Source organism: Balaenoptera borealis (genome assembly GCF_965194805.1).
Source record: "Balaenoptera borealis genome assembly, chromosome: 7".
Lineage (NCBI taxonomy): Eukaryota > Metazoa > Chordata > Mammalia > Artiodactyla > Balaenopteridae > Balaenoptera > Balaenoptera borealis.
In genome coordinates, this window is record NC_138864.1 from 120,643,881 (window position 1) to 120,657,530 (window position 13,650).

Genomic DNA, 13,650 nt, shown 5'->3' on the forward strand with positions numbered 1-13,650 from the left:
GCGAAGGAGGAGCCAGGGAGGGGCCTGGAGAGGCGGAGAGGAGGGAGGGCTTCCCCCCGCCTCGCCCGCCGCCCGGCTTCGCAGGCGCTGCTGGCGGCGGCGTTCCCAGCCCTCCGGCCGCGGCCGCCGCTGCTCGCGCTGCACCGCCTGGGAGAGACTGCCCCGCGCCGCGCCGCGCTGAGGCCGTGCGTGCGCCCGCCCGTCCGTCCGCCGGGCTGCGTGCTCCGCTCCGCGCACACACAGTCGCTCCGTGTGAGCTGGCGGGCGACTGGAAACCCCTCCGACTCACGCTGCCCAGCGGCCGGGGGAGCGCTCGCCCGCAGCGGCGACCTCCGCACCGCCGTCTTCGGCGTGCTCCCTGCTGCTTCTGCCTCCTCCGCTCTTCTGGTTTTCCGCCTCGTCCCCCGGTGATTTTTTTTCTTTTTTTTTTTCCCCGAGAGGGAGAGGGCGGGGTAGGTGTCCCCCCCTCTGCTCCCCCCTCCCTTTCCTTCTCGGTTTGAATTCCTCCCCCTGGCATTGGTTCGCAGAGCGAGAGGCAAGACCCGCGCGGAGGGAAGAGGAAGGCTGCGGCCGCCCCGCTGCTCCCAGCCCCGCCGGACTGGAGCGCGGAGCGGGTGAGGGGAGAAGAAGAGGAAGCAGGAGGGGCTTGGCTTTCGGTCGTGCCTGAGGACGGCCCATCTCCCTCCGAGAACCCCTCGGAGAGACGGACGGCGTCTCTCCGCAGCGAGCCTTTGGAGTACCGCGAGGCGGGAGGCGAAGGATGCCGGTGGCCCGGGGAGCCGGCTGCGGGGCAGCGCTTTCGCTCTGGCTGGTCGGCAGCATCCTCTGCAGAGCCTGGACGGCTCCCGCCACGTCCCGTAAGTAGCCCTCCCTCGAGCTCGCTCTGCGCTGGGGCAGTTTCAGTGCCGCATTGATGTTCCACCCCAGGGTTCCGACTCGGAGGTGCCTTCTTAGGTGTCGCAGCCTGATGTGTGCGTGTGGCTCCTCTGTCACGCACTTGGCGGCCACTGCAGCAGGGGACACTCCAAACCCCGCGCTCCGGGTTGCGGGGAGAGGGTTTTTGAAGCTGGCGATGTTTCTAGAAAGTTGTTTCTGGTCGTGGAGATTGGTTGGCAACTGCTTGGTTGGAGTGATTCGTGTCGGGACAGCGTCTTAGGAGTTATTCTTCCACTTTGGTGTGTTTGTGTAGAGGCAGTTCATTGCCTTTTACTTAGGTAGGTCAGTGAATGAAAAGTGAAAACATGGCAAAAATAAGTTTCTTATTTTTATTTATGGTTTTAACTTAAATAAGCACGGCTATAGGAGTGAAAAAGGAGCGTCTTTTGGGCTCCTATGGACTTCTGTTCGCCTCCCCCCTCGCCCCAAGTTAATGACCTTTTAGTACTTGCTTATTAAAATGGAAGACAGTGAATCCAATATTGTAGCTGAAATTGCTTTAATTCTCTGGCAGCTAAGTGCAATGCAGTCTAGGACTTGGGACAGTCAGGGCAAAATAGCATTAATGCGGTAATGAACAGATTTCTTAAAAGAGTTCTCAGAAAAAAATGATGCTGTTCAATATGTTTATCTCTGTGTGTTTTGGCTAGTTTTTCTAGAAAAGATTGTTCATTTGTTCATGAGGTTAGAAAGAGTAGAAAGAAATGGAAGATTCCAGCCCATCGTCTGCATTGCTTTAGAAGTGCGTATTGTGCATCTAGAGAGGAAATGCATGAGCGCTCCTTTGGTTCAGAAAGGGTTAAATACTAGAAAGATAGCCTGTAGGAATCTTAGGGTAATATTCATAAGACATACTTGTTTCTGAGAATGGACGACTTGTTAAAGAATCATCATGGAGATTTTAGAGTTTGAAAATAAGCGTTTTCCATGCAGGAAAAAAAGTTTAGTGTTTTCCAGAATTCATACATGAAGTAGTACTATCTCTTGTCTATCAGATCCTGGGATTCATTAATGCATCTTTGTCCATATGTTAATAGTAATGCTCTTATTCCAGTGTGTAAATATTGATAAGAATAAACGTTGAAAAAGGACTTCATAAATTGTGCTAAAGGATCTACTAAATAATATTATCATATGATGAACCAGTATTACTGTTTTGACATATTCTCCGAAGTAGAGTATTTGGTTCTCTTTCCTTGCATTTAAAGATAGAGAAACCACTAACTGGTAATCTAAGTTTGTAATGAACTTGAAACGAATTTTTATAGTTTTTTCCAAAGTAGATTAAACCTCAAAAACATGATGTGTTATTAATATTTAATGTCAGTTTTATAGATTTAAATATAAATTGTGCAGCTATTAATGCTCGGTATTAATATTTACATAAACATGTTACTAGATTCTGAGAAAACTATTCTGATGAAATTTCAGTTTCCATGTCAAGGTCTGGTTATAGGTTATATAGAACTAATTGCCACTTTTCTCAGAAAATAAACTCATTATACATTAAATTTACTATGTTCACGGATTGAAGGCCCTCACAGCCAGAGTTTTTCCTGATCTTTCTGTATACTTTAATTGTAATGAATCAATCTGAAAAATTCACCGTGTGTCAAAAATGGCTTACCTTCAGTCATTGGGTTAGTATATTTTAAGAATGGAAAGGTTGTTATTTCTGAAATATATTCTTAGTTCTTACAGCTTAGAATTTGGCAACAGGGAAGAGAGAAGAGCAGAGGCCATTACTTTTAAGATAGTTAATAGTTATGTTCGATTATTCAGATTATTTATTTAGCTCTTATTCCTCATTGTTGAAAACGTGTAATGGCTTAATTAATATGACTTTTTCTTTCATTTGAATCTAAATTGTGACCAAAACTCAAAGTTGCCCCCATCCTAGAAATGAATTAAATAATAAGAATGATATTGATTTTACTGATTAGAATGAGCTTCACGTACTCAGTACTTTAAATTTATACTTCTACCCTTAATGAAAAATTGTATTTATAGTATATGCAGCGCTGAAGAAGTTTGATAGTTAAATTCTTAATACTAAAAGCATCCAAAGGAGAGAAAAAATGGTAACCACACGAAAGTAAGATAATGAACATCTCAACCAGGAGAGGTCATCACAAGACAAAAAGTAGCCTAAAAATCTAAAAGTAATGTTTTTATTTGGTACCCATTTTTAAAATATGATGTCTATGCTAAGACTTTCGGTCCCCAAATAACTTAATATGATGGACATTTTTTGAAGATGCAGGTAATATTTTTAAACTTGATAACAATACCATTTCAGATATACATTGGTTTCTGGCTTATTTCTTCTTCTCTGTTATTGAACTATATATACATATGCTGTTCCTGTTAATACTATCTATTTTGTAACTAAACTAAAATAAACTTTAAAGAAGCTTATCTCTAGGATGAAGTAGAAGCGGAATTTAATTTCTTGGCAGATAGTGGAAATGAGCTGCTGCTGAGCCCATGGAATCATAGAGCCTCCCTTCTTGTAAATGTATACGTACAGGGCACATATGTAAAGTTTCAGTGGAATATTTTACTCTTAGGGAGTTGCATTTATTTGAACATATTTGAAAGACCCTGACAGTGCAGTTCTAAATGATGAGGAGCTTGATCTAACATTTAGTGAATTTAATTTGTTCTCAAAGTTTACTAAATTTTGGCTTAAACAGTGCTTTCTGATAAAAATCACTTTACATTATTTTATATAGCCATTAAATTATCATGTCACTGACTGTCACATTTGAGAAGTGTGCTCCAATACTTTGTAACAAATATGTTTTTACATATATAAGTACAAATGTGTATAAATATGTACATATACATACATATGGTAAAATCCTTTAAATATATATTATGTAATATATAGAGATATAATATTATTTAATATAGATATATATTTATTATATGTAAAATATGTGTATATTTATATATTTGCTAACAAGTCTTTCAAGGAGTTTAAGTTGCTTACAAGTTTATAGATAGGTCTTTTTGTGCAAGTATTTCAAGTAACTAAACCAACAATATCAAAACAATAGTATATTTTTCTATTTTCTCTCTCTTTTATTAATATACCACCCTTAAAATGGTATCTTTCAAATAGTTGAATTAAATGTAAAATATATAAGTAAATATAAAAGCAAATACTATTAGTTTATACTGAGCTTGTACACAGTAATGAGTTTGTTTTAATAAAATGAATTTAACTTAAAAAGTGCTTTAGGCTAGCAAAATTTATTGATTGATAAGAGGCAGTACATTATTTACTTAATGCAAACTAATAAAAAGTATTATTTACTCACTAGAGAGAAATGTATAATCCTGATTTCATTGTAAGCACTGATATTCAGGAAACAGGGATCTTTGTCTAAGTTTTCTCCTATAACATCAATACATGGAAAAAGTAGGTAAAAAAATGAATCCACAAGTTCAAAATAGTTTTTATTAACTTTTATATAGGTATAAACATACAGCATATCATCTTTAGATAAATAACATCAAAGTTATTTGATGTGCATCATATATATTTAAAAATCACACTTCTAATATTTTTTTCTATTCTAATTGGCAGGACATTTCAAGGTCTGTAACTTCTTTGAGATTTTAAATCACTTCCCTTAATTATAAATTCTTCCAGAGAAAATCTTAATAAGTCTTTAAAAGTGAACTAGTAAGTCTTCTTGTTTGATGTATCCTTTTCATGATTGAAACATAAAAAGAATTTGATGTACTTCCCCTTGGCTTGCTTCTCTTTTTTAAAGTAGATTTTATTTCTTGTAAATGTTGTACAGAATAGGGAGAGATTCTTACTTCAAATCCAGTGGGTGATTACCTTAAAAATATTAAACATATAGAGAACCAACTTCTGCATGTTGTCTCTCTGTAGTGATTGATATTAATGGGATAAAGAAATAAATGTGTAATTTCCAAGTTTTCCCATATCTAATCGATTTGAGAAGTGCTTTATTTTATCGTTCATCACTGCGTACCAAGTTAAACAACAGAGCACATAATAATTTAAGCCTCACAACTACAATGTTATGGAAATAAAGTGAGTGCTATAATTATATCTATACCTGAAATTGAATGTTATCAGTTTTCTAGAGAAATACACATTTTAAGATAAGTAGCTTGTAGAAAAATAAGATGTATTTCTATATTCATCCCATATTTGGCCATTGGAAGAAATTATGTATTCATTTTTGCCATGTTACTATGTAAGAATAATGATGAAATGATCTTTATATAGGCTTTCACTTTTCAAATGAGAAACTTAAAAGAGACTACTTCTTAACAGGGTGCGCAGTTAAAACATTGCATCTTCCCCTCTCCCGGGATCTAGAGAACCTGTCTGTTGTTGTTCTGACCAAATAAAGATGCTGTTGGGATTTTGAGAAGCAACCTCTTTCTCCGTCTTACTGTTTCCTGTTATGTGGAGAAAACTGCACTTGTAACGTTCTTAGCCTCTATCTCTACCGTTCCAGTGAGTGGTATTCAGTTCGAATTCCATCCCAGGTTAGGTAGAGTGATCTACCTGTTAGGTGACTTTGGGAGAAGGACCTAGTTGAGCTGAGCCCTTCCTCCTCCTTCCCTCCAGGCTGCCTGCAGAAGGTATAGATTCTACTAAAAGACATACAAGAGTAGGCTATGCCTCTGCAATAACTTCCGTGATAATATGAGAGCCGTATGATGTTCACCTCTTCCTATGGCTAGAAGGTCTGTTTAATTTCAGAATTAAGGTTGATGCATCCTATGGTTGCCACGCATTGAAGTACTTTTCCTCTGTATTAGCAATTATTATGTAAAGGGTGATATTTGCTCTCCATCTGTGACTTCTTTTCTAATCGAGAACTCAGGGAGAGAAAAGAGTGCTGTTTATCGTCCTCTATCAAACCCCCAAATATTAAAATTGCCAGTAATAAGCTTACTTAGTATTGAACTAAATGAACGTGGTTTAAAAACCAGCAATGAAATAAGACTTGTTTTTTCCCCTTTGAGGTTGAGTTGGAGAATTTACTTAAACTATGACCATCAAGCCCTTCTATTCATTCATTCGTTCATTCATATCTGCATGGTCCTATTAGTGATATTTATTTTAGAGAGACATTTAAAAAAGCATTTCTTTATCTATGGTTAATAACATTACCATTATAAACACATCTTGGTTATGGACGTTAGTGGCTGCACATTCAATTCCATGTTTTCCATTTAAGTATCAGGTGAATTTGACATGCCTTGAGTTGGTAGTTACTTGCTGTTCGTGTTCCTACTGCACAATTATGAAGGGTTGGGTCAATTATTCTTAAAAAAAAAAAGGAGGCGTTTGCATTTTGAAGACCAAGTTGATAATTTCCTTAATTGTAAATTTTGAAAAAGAGCTTGTTAAACTCTTACTTAGTTCATTTTTGGGGTAGACTATTCATAATAACAGCTTGAAGTAACTGATTTTTTTGAAAAATAGCATCCAGATTTTAAAACCTCCCCTGATAGTAGGAAATCTGGAAATAAAGATGTATTCGTTGGCTCTGAGTTTGCTTGCTGAAGAGATCACATTTTTGGTATACTGTAAAAGTGCTGAAAAATACGGGCAAGCTCCCGAGGGCCATAGTCTACATTATCCTTATGATTTACATTTGTTTGAAATGATTTCATAAACATACATAGTGATATATTCTTTAATGTTTTCATATTTAGTAAGGAGGTAAAATTAGATCCAGAGAGTATTTTTTACCAGGAAAAATTATCCCCAAAGATAATGTAAGGTTCTTCTTCCCTTTTCCAGTACTTTCACCCCTGCTTTGTTGCCGTGGCTTGGTGGTCTTAGTGATCAATGCGTATCATAGAAAATGGCGATAAAGGTTAACCTTCAAAGTCAGGCTCCCTGCTGCTGTCTTGTGTGGTGCATCTACATTGGAATCAAGTTACATAACGCTTAATTAAATTCAACGAGGATTTGCTTACTTCTATGCAGTTAGAGTCATGTTGAAAAAGGACATAAAAAGAGACATTTTGCCTTGACCCCTAATTTTCTACCAGCCACTATAACAATGTCAGCTAAGTCATTCAATTATATTGGATTGGCCAAAAGTTCGTTAGGGTTTTTCTGTAAGATATAGTATTGTTTAAAAGGAATACATGGGCAAAGTAAATACCTACACTCTGAATTAACAAAACAGTTTATTATGTGGTGAAATACCATGCTTTGCCAAAGAATACATTTATCTGTAAGAATATTCTCTTAAAATGGAAGGCGCTTATTATTACTTGTAAATCATGCAGACTCAAATGCTTATTGTGAACTAACATAAATTGTATATTGATTAAAATGCATCACTCTGTTAAGTCATTTTACTAAGCATTCATCTCTTACTTTATGGGAACCAAGTTATTAAACAACCTTGTAAGTAAACATTTACCTCCATATACTCTATAGATACTTTTCAGATACTGGACAAAATATATGAACGGAAGAACTACATGAAAAAAAATCAGCCTAATTATGTAATGTGGCCAAGTTTTAGCATATTTTAGGGGTATCACTTGTTTAAAATTTGTTAATTACACATGAACAGTGACCTGTTCTTCATTAAATTACTTACTTGTTAATAAATTTAAGCTTGAAATTTATAGAATGTATGTAGTTATTTGAAAATTTTTTGATTCAAACAAAAATAATGTCTGGAAAATCATATATGAATATCAGTTTTTTCAGGTGATTAAATGACTATGCTATTAGTTTAATGTTTTTAATGTCAACTGATCTAAGAAAACGTGATCCAGACTTTTTGTTTCTCCCTGCATGCCTGTAGTCACAGTAACACATGAGTTTGATGCCACCATCAAGGCAAATGTTGCTAATCTATCATGGCATTTTTTTTTCTCAGTGAGTCTAAATATGGCCACGGAATCAAATCCTTCTGGACACAGTCTACCAGACAACCACATATAATCTCAGGAGACTTGATCTATAAAATAAAACTTTATTTTTTACTTACGCCATGTATGATACCATCACCAGAGGTTTTTCAGCTGACTTTTGTTAGTGAGAAAATACACTCATTGTTAGTTAAATCACATGATTAATATTAAATGTTATCATGTGAAAAGAATATTTAGAAGAATTTATGTCTGCCTTATGGTAGAAGAGGTTTTTAATGGTAGTGATGAAATCTCCAAGAATACAATTTCATCTTACCTCATGCACATCTGTAGTATATGTGAGGTTTACTCAGATATCTTGACAGTAGCAGGTAAGTTCCTCATGGCTAATTTAAAGCAGATGCTATTATTGTTTGCTATGCTTTTTGGCTGTCTGGAGTATGGAATTAAGAATAACCATTTTATTATGTCAGTTGACAAAGATAATACTGTGTCAAAAATATCAGTGTGTCATAATTGGGTATTTACATTGCTTCTACTATTAAGAATGCAAAATAAGCAGCCTCTGTCAGATATTTACATACTGATGGGTTTATTTGTGTGGAATTGATGTCAAAGACTGGGGTGCTTGATCAAAAAGTACATATCTTTTCTTGGACTTCCCTGGTGGCGCAGTGGTTAAGAATCCGCTGGCCAGTGCAGGGAACATGGGTTCTATCCCTGGTTGGGGAAGATCCCATATGCCGCAGAGCAACTAAGCCTGTGTGCCACAACTACTGAGCCTGCACTCTAGAGCCCATGAGCCACAACTTCTGAGCCCGCATGCCACAACTACTGAAGCCTGTGTGCCTAGAGCCCGTGCTCGGCAACAAGAGAAGCCACCGCAATGAGAAGCCCGCACACCACAACGAAGAGTAGCCCCCGCTCACTGCAACTAGAGAAAGCCTGTGCGCAGCAACAAAGACCCAATGCAGCAAAAAAAAAAAAAAAAAAAAAAAAAAATTAAAGAATGTATATCTTTTCTTTAATAAATATTTTCTGATTGAGTTCTAGAAATCTGTAATAACATTACATTTTCAGCACCAAACAATTAGTGCCCTTTTCCAGAACTTCAGGTATCAGTAGACATTATTATGCTTTAAAATTGTTGCCAGTTGATATGAATACCAATATTTGTGGATTGCAAACTTCAGGTAAGGCACTACTCTTTAGATGTATTCACTCATTTAGTCCTTAAAACAGTGCTGCAGTTTGCAGGTAAGAAAACTGAGGCAGACAGAAAAATGAAGTACCTTGCCCAGGCTACCCATATGGTCTATCCCTACAGCCGGTGCTCTTAACCATAGTGCCGCTGGATGAGTGAAATAGTACGTCATTGATTTCCAGTTCTCTAATACTGACGTTCAGCTTGCATCTAGGCAATATTTTAAGGGTTAATTACCTTCTTGTATAGAGTTATAGGGGAAAGAAACCTGTCATCATAATGTTTGTATTTCAATGATAACATTAAATGATAATGCAGACAATGTTGTTTATGTTCTACCTCTTCATGATAAAGTGATTTTACAATGCATTTCTATCTTTTGGGTACTATTAGCATAATTATAATAATCATGTGGTGAAAATATTTACTTAAATCTATGGAAAATATTTGTTAAAATGGTTTGTCAGATAGGAATAAAAGCTGTTTTAAACTTGTTCTCAGGAAATTTTGCAGTCTGTATCCAGAACTGTAAATATTATTGCCATTACTAAAGGTTAAAAGATGATACCTGTGTAATCTATAACCATTGTTTTGAGTATCAATTTCACGTCATGTCTAAACCGTAAAACTTTTCTTGAGAGTCTTGTCAAGAGGAAAACTTCTTTTACTTTAATGGCAGTGGGAAAATATTTGTCTCAAAAATAGTTGTCAGTTCTAGTGCTTAAATATCCCTCGTATCTATTCCCTTCTCTCCATCCCCGTCACCACAGCTATGGTTAAGATTTTCAGCATTTCTCTCGGGCATTAATTTAGTAGCCTCCTAGTATGCCTCCTTGCTCTTAATGTTTCTCCTCTAGTTTATCATGGATATCTATACCACAAATACTTTTCTAAATCACAAATCTTGGCACCGTGCTCCACTTCTCTGGTTCTTGTCTGTCCCTTTAATGTAATCTCCCCCTAAGCCAACATTTGTACCCCATAACCTTGCCATACTGAAATCCTTGCAAATTCTCTAATACAACATGCTGTTTCTAATCACATTTGTCTTATGCCTTCTTAAATTCTGTTCCCTCCCGAAATGCCTTTTCCTATTATATTTATGCTGATTTAGAAAAATCTAATATATGGCCTGAACCTCAGAACTTTGGAGCAGATTGGAGGTACCATCACCTCCCTGTGGTGATTTGGTCTAATTGCAGGCAAGATATCAAGCTGATAATAAGCAGTTTCTCTGCTATTTGGACTTCAAGGGATAGAGCAATGAAAAATAATGCAAGTTACCTTCAATTATCTGATGTTAGAGTGAGAAATTACCCAAATTGCTGACACTAAAGGAAGGCAAGAAAAGTTATTTTTAAATGATAAAACACAGATACTTGTTTGCCATTGTTTATAGATGAATATTAATCTGCCATCTCAAGGGAAATAATGAAACCATGCTGTGAAAGCTCTACAACTTCTCCAACCCTTTTCCTACATGGCTCTATTTTGTAGCATTTTCTGTACTTCACTTAAGCCATATGGTTGGTCAGACTCATTAAAAGCCAAGCATGACTGCCCTTTTCAAAACACGTTTTTTCAAAGAAATACCTGTAATCTGCATGCAAATTGAAGACAGATGTCAACAAAATAATTACTGTGCCTAACAGGTACTTTAAATAGAGTGCTTAAATTGTCAAAAAATCTTGTAAATGATAGAGGTAGTTGCAGAGAAACTCGATAATTACATATATTTAGTGTATATTAATCTAGCATATTAGTTGATATTGTCAAAGTTGCTATAGAATGTCAGTGAATTTCATTTTGATTTTTAATATAACAAAAATATCCTTTGATGAATACAAAAAGTAGGCGCTTATATTCCATGTGTTTATATTTTGAATTAACTCTTTTCATCCCTACATTTGAAACTTTGTACATACTGCACCACATCCTTAAAAATATCCTCCAGCCTTGCCTTTTCAAAGTTGACCATCCAGCAAAATCTGTTTCAAAATTTATATCCTTTACAGTGATTCCCCAGCACTGCCTACTCATAATACAAGTTACTCCCATTTCTTTTTTAAAAAAATAAATTTATTTATTTATTTATTTTTGGCTGCGTTGGGTCTTCATTGCTGCGTGTGGGCTTTCTCTAGTTGCGGCGAGTGGGGACTACTCTTTGCAGCGGTGCGCGGGCTTCTCATTGCGGTGGCTTCTCTTGTTGCGGAGCACAGGCTTTATGCGCTGGGGCTTCATTAGTTGTGGCTCATGGGCTCTAGAGCGCAGGCTCAGTAGTTGTGGCCCACGGGCTTAGTTGCTCCGCGGCATGTGGGATCTTCCCGGACCAGGGATTGAACCCGTGTCCCCTGAATTCCCAGGCTGATTCTTAACCACTGTGCCACCAGGGAAGTCCAAGTTACTCCCATTTCTCTTAGCCCACAGTTTGCACAGACACAGCCTACATTTTGTTCTTAGATTAATAGATTTAAGGGTGTGGTTGTATCAAAAGAACTAGATTTCAATAAACATCTTTTACCATATTAGGTAGTGTACTAGTTGCATTGAATTATCGTATAAAATTAGTCCATTACCTCCCTTTTAGAATACTCAAAGCAGAAGGATGCTCAAAAAATTTAAAGCTTACTGATTTCACATTTATACAGTTCCTACTTTAATCAAGTTATCCCATATACTAACACAAAATTCTACATTTTCATAAACTCCTGCCATTAGTTCTAGCTGGGCTTTAAGGTAATAAAAGCTTAATATCTACCCCATATTCTACTGCCATAAAGTATTTGAAGACAGATATCATAAAGTCTGATTAAATATAATTTTAATAGTCACCATTTTTGTAGATAGCTAATTAATATATCAGTTAAAAGAAAATACTATGATATATATTTATTTATATCCCCCAGATTACCTATAACATTTCTAGGTATATAAACATTGTTAAATAAATATAATGGAATTGAATTGATGGGTTAGTTCTGTGTATAAATTGTGCAAATAGCTAGGATGTAGCAACAAGTAAGGATTTCTTTTCTTAGTTGTATTCTTATAGGTAAAAGCATTGTAATCAGAAGTAATATAATTTTAACGTAATAGTAGTTACAATAAAGTTCTCTGTAAGGAGTAATCCTCGTATTATAAAAATACTGCCTTGAAACTGGACTGTCTGTGTGAATCAAAAAAAAAAAAAAAAAGAAACAGATAAGTATTTCAGAGGACTGTCATTCAAAAGTAACAGGGCTTTTGACATTATTTTAAAGGCTAATTTACATCTATTTGCTCAAAGTGAAAGGCAACATAGTCTTGAATTTAAGTTTATTATCTTTTCTTTGCCCAAAGTATATTAGGAAAATATTACTACAATTTGAGTAGTCTTCATATCATGGAAACATGGTTTAATGTTATATAATTATTGTATACAATGATCTGAAGTATTTCAGTTTTACAGAGATTATATCATCATCCAAAACCTAAGTTTTGGAATTTAAAATGTATTGTAACTGCACATTTTTATTTATTTTATTTTATTATTTTTTTAACATCTTTTAATTGGAACCTAAAGAATGGGAAGGAACTACCCAAGAAAAGAGGAGAGGAAGAATGTTCCAAGGAGAAGAGGACAACTATGCAATTCCCACAATGGCCAAGTTTGGACCTCCCTCTGATGGGGAGGTATCTAGTGATTTTGGAACAAGTCTTTTGTAAAACATATGACAAAAATAAAGCTTTGAAAGATTAAATGACACTGTTTAATAGTTTATCAGCAAGTAGAGAGAAAACAAATCTTTGCTGGACAAAATATAGAGAATAAGCATTTATTGTCTTTAATAAGAGAATAATATATATTTTACCAGTTTTGTTAAAAATAAGCGTTAAGAAAACCTTACACTCTGTGAATGAACTTGACTATCAGCCAAGTCAATTAATTTATGACAAAGGAGCCAAGAATATATGATGGGGAAAGTACAGTCTTTTCAATAAATAGTGTTTGGGAAACTGGACAGCCATATGCAAAAGGATGAAACTGGACCACTGTCTTACACCATATGCCAAGATCAACTCAAAATGGATTAAAGACTTGAATGTGCAACGTGAAACTATAAAATTCCTAGAAGAAAACATAGGTAGTAAGCTCCTTGACTTTGGTCTTGGTGATGCCTTTTTAGATCTGACACCAAAAGTAAAGGTAACAAAAGCAAGATAAGTACGTGGGACGACAAACTAAAAAAGATTCATCACAACAAAGGAAACCATCAACAAAGTGAAAAGGCAACCTACAGAATGGGAGAAAATATATGAAAATCATATGCAGTAGTCCCTCCTTATCCACGGTTTCACTTTCCAAGGTTTCAGTGAACCAAGGTCAACTGCAGTCTGAAAATATTAAATGGAAAATTCCACAAATAAGCAATTGGTAAGTTTACATAGTGCACCATTCTGAGTAGCTTGATGAAATTTCGTGTCATCCTGCTGTCCTGCCCAGGACATGAATCATCCCTTTGTCCAGCATATCCTGCTCCTTAATCACTTAGTAGCCAACCTGGTTATCGGATTGACTGTCCCAGTTTTCAATTCACTGTATTGACTGTGGCAGTGCTTGCATTCAA

General features: G+C 36.5%; 1 protein-coding gene across 2 annotated transcripts in view; it reads left to right on the plus strand.

Annotated features, from left to right (window-relative positions):
* Positions 1 to 13,650, plus strand: part of CNTNAP2 (contactin associated protein 2) — a 2,074,761-nt gene that overhangs the window by 11,569 nt on the left and 2,049,542 nt on the right. The window contains exons 1-2 of one of the 2 annotated variants that reach the window (XM_082400458.1): positions 63 to 407; positions 528 to 857. In XM_082400458.1, coding sequence (XP_082256584.1) covers positions 761 to 857 — 97 coding nt within the window. In that variant the 5' untranslated portion in view covers positions 63 to 407; positions 528 to 760. Of the gene's footprint in view, positions 1 to 62; positions 408 to 527; positions 858 to 13,650 lie in introns of those variants that run through there. The other variant, XM_082400459.1, reaches the window with a different exon arrangement.